The sequence below is a fragment of the Malus sylvestris genome, chromosome 8, assembly GCF_916048215.2.
Source record: "Malus sylvestris chromosome 8, drMalSylv7.2, whole genome shotgun sequence".
NCBI classification, from domain to species: Eukaryota; Viridiplantae; Streptophyta; class Magnoliopsida; order Rosales; family Rosaceae; genus Malus; species Malus sylvestris.
In genome coordinates this window covers 22,067,923-22,077,920 of record NC_062267.1, presented here as the reverse complement: position 1 = coordinate 22,077,920, position 9,998 = coordinate 22,067,923, and the positions used below count along the sequence as shown (strand labels likewise).

General features: G+C 36.5%; 1 protein-coding gene across 1 annotated transcript; it reads left to right on the top strand.

The window, feature by feature from the left end:
* The first annotated feature begins 7,890 nt into the window (after window positions 1-7,890).
* On the top strand, window positions 7,891-9,998 carry LOC126633229 (nodulin-26-like). Its single transcript, XM_050303804.1, has 5 exons — window positions 7,891-8,056; window positions 8,286-8,504; window positions 9,174-9,380; window positions 9,559-9,620; window positions 9,712-9,998. The coding sequence occupies exons 1-5, from the start codon at window positions 7,919-7,921 to the stop codon at window positions 9,908-9,910; spliced, it is 825 nt and encodes a 274-aa protein (XP_050159761.1). The 5' UTR covers window positions 7,891-7,918; the 3' UTR covers window positions 9,911-9,998.

Sequence of the window (9,998 nt, the reverse complement as noted above, 5' to 3'; positions counted from 1 at the left end):
CAGAGGACCTTGGAGTGGTGGAGTTGCCATTTCCTTATTGATCTCAGATCACTACCATGCCTCGCATGTTCTCCCTCAAGCTCTGAAATGAACATCGGAGCCATGTTTTCCGGCGAGTTTCCCCATCTCAACCGTTTTGGTGAAGATTTAAAATGAAACTGACACGGGGGAAGAAATTCTCTAGATTTCTAGCACGAACCTATGATCATTTGGCCACCTTCAGATCATTGTTTCGACCAACACCGACGATAACTCGGCCCCACTTTGATATGGACTTGTTCTCCACGTTTCTAGCTTCAATATGGCCTTTGAGTCATAGATTTTGGTTGACTATCGAGCTCGAAATAAGCTATGGAAGTCAGAGCTAAAACTTGCAAACGCAGGCCTTCGCGAGGAAGGCAAGTACGATGGTACTCACAAGCGCGTGGGCTCATGTTAGTTGTTGGCGCATGCGGCTCGTGGGTGCAAATGCAGCCACCTTGTGGCAGCGCATACGATGGTGGGTGGAGGAACCCGAGGTCCCTTCTTAGGTTTCTCGACGTGCCAAATCTGGATCCGCTGTCCGTTTTCCAAAATTTGACAATGTTAAAATAGTTCTTTTATTAGCCTTACTTTATACGAAAATGCGTAATTACGTTAGTACGTTATATTTTCGTAAATGGTTTCGTTTCTAGGTGAAACGCATTGCAAGGATATTCAATGCCTGTGAGGCGGGTTTGACCCGACGACATGATCTTTATTAATGAATTTTCTACGTGATTACCATAATTAAATTAACGTTTATAAGGAATACCTTATTGTTGGGAAATTATGAAATAATCCTACGAGGTGCATAGGTAAGCTTACTATAAGGAGATGCCTTAAATATATTTATGGTCAGGAATGATATTCTATTGACTAGAATTGTTGAATTACTGTGGCATGATCATATTTACATTATCTACTCATCATTGATGTACGGTGTTAGTACTCGCCCGGGCCAAGGCCAGTCTTTCACGTGTATGTTCACATCGCACCGTACGCTCACTTTGGATCCAATGTAGGTGCCAGTTATGTCCTAGATTGCTATAGGCAATTAGGACTCATATGTGACGCACATAGCGCCAGTCTTCATGTGATAGTAGTACTATAGTGTAAATCATTATTACACCTAGTCATGTTCATGTTAGAATACCTTTGCATGAACTCGTGTCAGCATGTGTCGATGAGCACTCAATACGATATGTTCGTTTATGCGAGATTATGTGATATCGGTTGTTATGTGTTTATTTACGCAATATTGCTACGTATGGCATTCTTGAGATATTACAGGCTACGGTAAGTATTTTCATACTATACATAATATATATATTTGTAAACTATACTTATTTTACGGCGGGGGGTTATAATGTTTTCAAAAAGGCTTTTATAAAACTTTATTTTTAGACCCACTCACCCTTGTTTTTTGCCCCTCCAGGTTTTAGTAGCTGAGCTTTCTTATCGACGTGGATTCTTGGAAAATCTTGGTATTGGAGATTACCTTCGATTGTATAATTCTCATCATACTTTACTGTACTTTACTTATGCTCTGACATCACATGTGAAATTGGTTCGTTCCCGCTCACAAGCGCACTTTTATATTTAGGCACTTTAGGTTTAAATTTATTCATATTTTCCATATCACTATACTTTATGGCTTCGTCACCCTCCTGGTGTCGGCTAGCACAACTCGATGCGGAGTCCAGGTGGTCATTCCGGGTCGAGGTGTGTCAACCATGATGAATCAGCTACATCCACCTTCATTGCCACTGAGTTAGAATACTTCAATGTTAATGGAAAATCTCTTTGAGGGCATTTTTGTCAAACAATCCCACCGATGAAGTGGTGGTTTCTTCAAGTCAATGAAGATTTTTCACAAACCAAAATGATTGATGGTGAACAAACTTAAGTACCACTACTATTAATTTTAAATGTCATAAACCACTTCTTTGAAAGCACTATGCCACTACCCGTATAAACATAGTAGCCACCACTGAGGGGGACTCTTTCAAGCTTTTCCTTTCATTGTGTGAGAGTGAAACCAAGGCAAAACTATTTCCCCTAAACTTTAAAAAAATTGCAGTATTATGAAAAGTCCTGAGCACTGACAAACAACTGCACTTGAATTTCTATCATTGATGATGAGTGATGACCCAAGATGAGGACACTAAATAAGCCATAACTAGACCTGGCAATTTTTTACACGATCCGTTAACACGACATGAAAATAACGGGTTTCGGGTCAACACGATAACTAATCGGGTCATTATCAGGTCACACAATAATAACCCGTTAATAACGGGTCCTTAACAGGTTTACACGAGAGTGACACGCAAGTAACCTGTTTCGACACGATAAAAAAAAAAGTTATTTGGATGATTTTAATTTTTTAAACTACTAAAGAAAACTTACTATAAAATACAATAGATATAATGAGTATGTATATTGTTTATTAATTATTATTCTATATAAATTTTAAAATTTAAGTTTTATTTATTTATTTTTAGTATATTATAGGCAAAGATTGAGATTAAAAATCATAAAACACATTAAAAATAAAAATATCAAGTAATTTAAAAATACCAAACACATTAAAAAAATTATAATAATTAATTTACATGTGCGAAAAATATGAAAAAAAATATGCAAACGCTAGTAGTCGCATCCTCTACGCTTTGAGGATGGGTATATGATCGTTTGAATTTTAAAACCATACAAACTCTCATGAATAGTATTTTTAAGGGAGTTGTAAGCAGTTTTCACCCTCTCATGCCTCCTTCCTTAGTACCTTGGATAGTACTCATGAACCAAAAACCTTTCAAAAGGCAGATGAACTTGAACTTTGGCGAACTGCTATGAAGGATGAACTACAAGCTCTTTATGACAACAAAACCTGGAGTGTAGTCAAAACTCCCAAAGGGAAGAAAGCTGTGGGCAGTCATTGGGTGTACAAAACAAAGTTCAACTCATATGGGATTATTGAAAGGCACAAGGCTTGTTTGGTAGCTCGTGCCTTTACTCAGACTTATGGCTTGGACTACAAGGAAACCTTTGCTCTAGTCGCCAAAATGAACAATGTAAGGGTTTTATTGTCAATTGCTATAAATCAATCTTAGCCTCTCAAATGGATGTGAAGAATGCCTTTTTGCATAGAGAATTAGAGGAGAAAGTGTACATGAAACAACCACCAAGTCATCCTCAAATCTGGTGATCCTGACATGGTTTGTAAACTGCACAAATCCATTTATAGATTGAAGCAATCTCCACGTGCATGGTATGCAAAACTGAGCTTCATTCTCGATGAGTTTGGTTTTCAAATAAGCAGTGCAGATTCTTCACTATTTGTTCGTATTGGCTCAGTTGGGAAATTAATTGTCTTAATCTATGTGGATGATCTTATAGTTACAGGTGACAAATTTGAAGAAATTCATTCTCTCAAGCTTGCTAATATTTCCTTGGCATTGAGTTTGCCACTTCACAGCAAGGTCTCTTTCTCAATCAAAGGAAATATATCCTTGATCTTTTGAAGGAATTTGGCTTAATGGATTGCAAACCTGCACGCACTCCACTGGATAGTAAGCTGCAAGTCTCTACTCCCAGTGAAGCTCTTTCCAATATCACTGAGTATCAAAGGTTGGTAAGAAAACTCATTTATCTAACAATCACGCGTCCTCATATCTCTTATGTTGTGAGCATCGTGAGTCAATTCATGCATGCTCCCACATTAGTTCATATGCAAATTGTGAAGAGAATTCTTCGTTATCTCAAAGGGTGTGTTGGTTGAGGGCTCTTAATGACAAAGAACGATAACACTGCCATCATGGGTTACACAGATGCTAATTGGGCTGGTAATTCCTTGATCGCAAGTCAACCACCGGTTTTTGTACCTTCGTTGGTGACAATTTGGTAACATGGTGTAGCAAGAAACAAAATGTTGTAGCTCAATCCAGTGCAGAAGCTGAGTATCGAGCTATGGCTTCCACTCCATGTGAACTTATTTGGTTGAAAAGCCTTCTGCTTGATCTAGGGTTTCCCAACAACGAAGCTATGTCTATGTTTTGTGACAATCAAGTTGCCATGCATATTGCTTCCAACCCTGTATTTCACGAGAGAACAAAACGTATTGAAGTAGATTGCCACTATGTTCAAGCACAAGTTCAATCCAAAGTCATAAACACTCACTACACTCGCAGTCAGGATCAACTAACTGACATTTTTACCAAGCCTCTCCCTACGGTTCAGTTTCTGTGCTTTCTTTCCAAGCTTGGCTCAAGGGATCCCCTTGATCCAGCTTGAGGGGCAGTGTTGGAAGGTTATAAGATTGGAGGCTATTGGAAGATGCATCTCTTGGCTGGAATGCTAGAAATCAATCACAATCACACCTTTTTGGAGCTAGCTGTTTTATCCTTTGTTTAACTCTTAGCTAGGGCTAGGTACTTTATTCAAGAGATTGTTTACTTTAGCCTACAATTAAGGGATCTGTTTCCTAGTTATTGTAAAAGAGTTAGTAGTCTTCCAAGGAATGAATTAAGGAGCAGATTAGGGACTGATTTGAGGTTGTTTCGTCTGGTCCATTTCTCTAGATATGTTACAACTTGTAAATGGTTCACGCATGAAATATACATCAAAAATTCAAGAGAAGCACATTGTCCAAATGTGATGCAGTAAGTAGGGGTAAGTATGATTCAATTTAGATTGATTTTAAAGAGCTTTCAAACGAACTACAACGTGGAGGAGATCAGCTGCCATGGCTTCCCCAACCACTAGGCCACACACCTTGGTGGTTGTTGATAAGTGAATTTTATATTATATATTTAACCCTATTCTTGGTATATTTTGGTTCATATTTTGGAAGAATTTTGATACTTTGAATTGTATTTTCAATATAGAACTTTTGACTTCCTCTAGAGCAAAACGTGGTCAAATGGACGAATTTTGGAGTAATTCTAGTTGGAAGACGTTCGTGAGTCACTTAGCTTGATCGTATCAAAAATTGGGATTTTTCCATCAAGCGGTTATTTTCTGGTGATAAATAAAGGAGCGATGAGCGGTGCTGGAAAATGACGTTTCTGGGCTTAAATTGCATTTTTGGAGCCCAAGATGACCTCAGATGGTTTCATGGGCTTCTAGAGACGTGTCCGGAACGTCCTTATCTGTAAAACAAGCTATCTTGGGCCGGATTTAGAGGAGATCTGAGGTTAAACCGTGGCTGGACCAGTACTTGGCAGATTCTCCTAGTTTAATTAGGGTTTTATTTTCTAAGATATTTTATTATTTTTCTTAGTTCCTAGTTGGAATAAGAAACCTATGTCTTAGGGTTTGTGAGGGCGGAGCAAATATATTGCTTTGCCCGTCTACAGTTTTTCACTACGCTTATTATTATTCAAACTTCAGAGATAAAGAACTTGGCTAGGGTTCTTGGAGATTTTATACTGTAAGGTGCTTTCATTCCTTTTATTTTTAAGGATATTTTCTATGATTTCAATTATGAATATGCATAACTAATTCCTTTTGATTGGGCGAAACCTTGAGCCTTAGCATGAATATGTAATTTTTATTTAATTGCTTATGATTGATTGCATGCGAACTTTGAATTATTGATCACTATTTTAAACTATCTAATTATCTTGATGACTGGCCACCGTTAGGATGTTTAGACAAGTAATTGGATGCAATTCGGTCGGAATATCACCAGAGGCTTAAGTATTGCTTCTTGTGATTGATAATTGTAATTTCATCTAAAGCGAATATCACATTCTTAGGGGTTACATGGTTCTTCAAAAGTTTTTCATAAATCTTAATGAGTCTTGCATATTCATATTTGATCTGAATATCACAGACGGATTGCATGTTAGATATATGTTTTTGCTTGAATATCACGAGGAGAATATGTATTAGGAAAACCTAACCTTTGAAGTGGCATGTGTAAATCATAAGTAATTGGTAGAAATTCATAGAATTGCTAGGTGATGGTGGAACCCTAGTGCCCTTATAAATTGGTATTTAAAACTTTTTTCTTCGCTTATTTTAGTTTTTGTTTAAAATTGGTTTTTAATATTATCCACTCTCAAACTCTCTTTTCTCAAGTTTTAATTCTAAGTATTTAATTAGGAATTGTTTCTACATAAATTATCCAAATAGTCCTTGAGGAAAACAACCTTGCATGAGCATCTATACTACAACATCCTTGTATTCTTGCAAGTATTTCATGTGATTTTAACCCTATTTGCATAGACGTTAAAAATCTTATCAGTTGTTGTAGAGAGTTTTGTCTTCCCCAGTTCTGTTAACTGCTGGATTGTTTTGTCGATCCCTTAGCTGTCTAGGGGCTTCCTATCGACCTTTTTGGGTCCGATATTTTTTTATTTACCTTGTTTGACCCTTTGGCTGTGCATGTTGGCTATGGTGTCGAACTGGTAGATCTTTCAGGTTTAAGGAGGATGCAAATCTGAGATTTATTGTTACTTTGAGACCTTTTGGTGGCTAGAAGAAGCTTTGACATTCTTGGGCGTCAAAATTAATTTCAAATCTTGTAATTGCCCATGTGGTTATGAATGAAATTGATTGTTGTTCTAAAAAAATATAGTTACAACTCGAAGATAGTGGCTTTTTAAGTTCTACCAAACTTTGGAAATATTTTTACTCCCCACCTAATTGATCACCATTGAATTAATTTAATTGAATTTATCAACAACACAAATTTTGAAATTTAAACTAATTTAACAGTAATTAATACGACGTTAATCATGACGAGCATAAAACACTCACAAACTTCAAATTTGAACTATTTGGAGATAATAAGGAAACAAATCTGCAATATTCTTTAACCAATTAATGCTTCTCATGGAAATTGAATGATATAAATATAAATTTACTAATTGAAGGAGCAATATAAATTTCTTCTTTTTTCTTCTTCTTTGTTGTGTTAGATGCAGTTATGTTTTGGTCAGATTGTAGGGTTTCAACTTGGAGCAGGCCAATGAATTTCCAGGTAGTCACATCTGTTTAATTTTCGTTAACAACTTGCAAGACTCTGCAAGTGAACTGTTGTTGATCCTAAACATCATAAATCCAAAGTCAAATATATTGATTTGGATTAAAGCGGGCTGGAGTATAAATCAACCTCTTGCCATATGTAGTTGTTGCGAAGATAAATGCCTCTACTACTAAAATTAGAAGTTTTCACTTAAATCGGTCCTGTTAAGTTGTTAACATTTCTTGTTAAAGTTTCGTGGCATTGCCTACTAACAATTTTGCACAAGTTATTTCTTGTAAAATATTGCGTTCTAAAATATGTCAACTTTTTCACCATGACACAAACTTTGTCACTCGATTTATAACTAATTTTGGTACAAATTTACAAACGAGCACAAAAGTTCATCCGGCATTCGGACTATGTTCCATGCAGTAGAATATGTATAGAACATGACTCAATGAGCAAATTACATATATCTAAAAAGTTAAAAAATAACTAACGTCATCTCCTTTTTCTTCTTACTTTTTTAGCATCTGACCTGGTCTATTGGACACATGGAAGTCCCGCATCAAGTTTACCAGGTGTAATATTCCACCAAGTTGATTCCCAAATAGTAAAATGCATGCCATCCAAATCACTTTCCCAAAACTAAAACAGAACAGGTTAGTCCGGCCTCAATAAATTAACAAATTATGCACAACAGCACACCATAACAACTCTTTCATGGCACAGGAAGTTAATATATAAAATTTCATGTAACAGATGGAAAAAAAAAAAAAAAAAAAAAAAACCTCGTGACAGTGCCAACTTAAAGCTTTTTCTAACAGTGCAGGAAATTAGGGCATATAAATAGAAGTGTTTGCTAGAGGTGGCCAATTCATCAAGTACTCACTCGATCAAAACTAGCCCTCTTAGTTTTTTGCAATGTCTAATTCCTTCTCTCTTTCTTCTCCTAAACTTGTATTGTCCATTGGACACACTACCATGCAAGAAGCAGGAGCAAATGATGGTACTCAAAAGCTCATCCCTAAGGCCGATATTTCTACTTCAATCTTCCAAAAGGTACACATCATAACTTATTCGTTTACATGATAAAAAACTTTTATATATGTTCAACAACTATTGTTCATGAGATTTGTTTAAGACTAAATAGCTGTTGGAGACATGGCGGTAACTAATGTTGTGATTGTCTACTCATCAACGGTTTAATTTATTTATTCGCTTTTTTACTATATATTTATTCGCTTTTTTACTATATACATGGGATCGATGTCTTTGTTTTTGTGAATAGATGATGGCAGAGCTTGTGGGCACATACATTCTTATATTTATAGGCTGTGGGGCTGCTCTTGTCAACAAAATACAACCTCTTACAATCGTGGGAATAGCAATCGTATGGGGTCTTGTTTTTATGGCCGCAGCATATGCAGTTGGGCATGTCTCTGGTGCACATTTCAATCCTGCAGTTACTATTGCCTTGGCTGCTGGCCGCATATTTCCAGTCAAACATGTGAGACACAATTGAACACCTTCCTATATTTGTTCCAAGGAAAGTTTGAGGGCTTCTTCATTGAAATAACTTCTTTACATAAAGTTATAAAAGTTTAATGACTTTATTCTCTTATAAAATTAAAACTAGCTTATTTAAGACTTAAAAAACTAAGATGGGCAAGCAATGGGTTCAATGATGGTTACGGTCTTTTCAACCCACTGTGTCTCAAGTTCAAACATTTTTCATTCTCTTAGTATAGATTAGTGTATAATATCACCTATAATGAAAAAAAAGACTAAGATGGGGTAAGGAGAGGGTCGATATGAGAGTTGAGTTCTCGTATCCTATCTTAACATATAGTTTCAAATTTTGGTTTTTCAAAAGAATCTTTTAGCTAACGAATTGGATTAGTTTTTTTAATATAAATGATCCACCACAAAACATGGGTAGTGATTTTCACTTTCAGTTTAGCATGAGTATAAAAACAATGAAATTATCAATTTGGAGTGCAACAAAAGCTAAATTATGAGTGTCAAAGTCGCTTCCTGAAAGCATCAAGACAAAAACTCTACGAAGTGAGTATAAATTAAAACATAAAATTAAAGAATTACTACTTTCCAAGTGTCTTTAAAACATTTTCAATTATAACTTGCTAAAAAATGCTTCGTAAATGTTGTCGTGGTATAGGTACCTATGTATGTGATGTCACAATTCTCTGGTGCAACATTAGCAAGCCTGACCCTCAGGCTGTTATTTAACGACCAAGACCGTATTCAAGCTACCATGACTCAGTTCTCTGATCCAACAACTTACCTGCAAGCCCTCACTTGGGAATTCGTTATCACGTTTATACTGATGTTCACCATTTGTGGTGTTGTCACTGATGACAGAGCGGTACCATCCTCTACTTTTCTCAGTCTCTTTCTTGGTTCGGTTAGGGTTTTGGTACTATTTTATTAGCGGCTACATCAAAACTGAGTATGTGTACGTAGTGCAGAAGGCTAAAAAAAAGAGTGTTAAATTGTTTTTTCGTTGACAAAGCACTAACCCTATGCTTGACTGACAAAATTAGGACCAAAATCTCTCTGGAATTGCAATAGGTGGTGCGTTTGTGGTGAATGTCATGATTGCTGGGTAATAACTCCTCACTAGTAATCTAAAAATCCTGTTTATTACCATTTGCATTCATGAAAAATACCCTTTTCTTATTTATTGGATTTTGCAGGCCAATCACAGGAGCTTCCATGAATCCTGCAAGGAGTTTGGGACCAGCTATCGTCACCGGAGTTTACAAGAACATTTGGGTTTATATTGCAGCCCCTATTCTTGGAGCCATTGCTGCTACTATGGTGTACAGTGTGCTCAGGGTACCTAAGCTGGTAAAATCTGATGAAAAGGCTGATCCAGTAAGATCACAAGTCTGATTGTTCAATAGGACTAGAATTGGCTGTACACAAAATGTCACGAAAAGCACTTCGATCACTCCTGTCGTGCCAAGTAAAATAAACAATA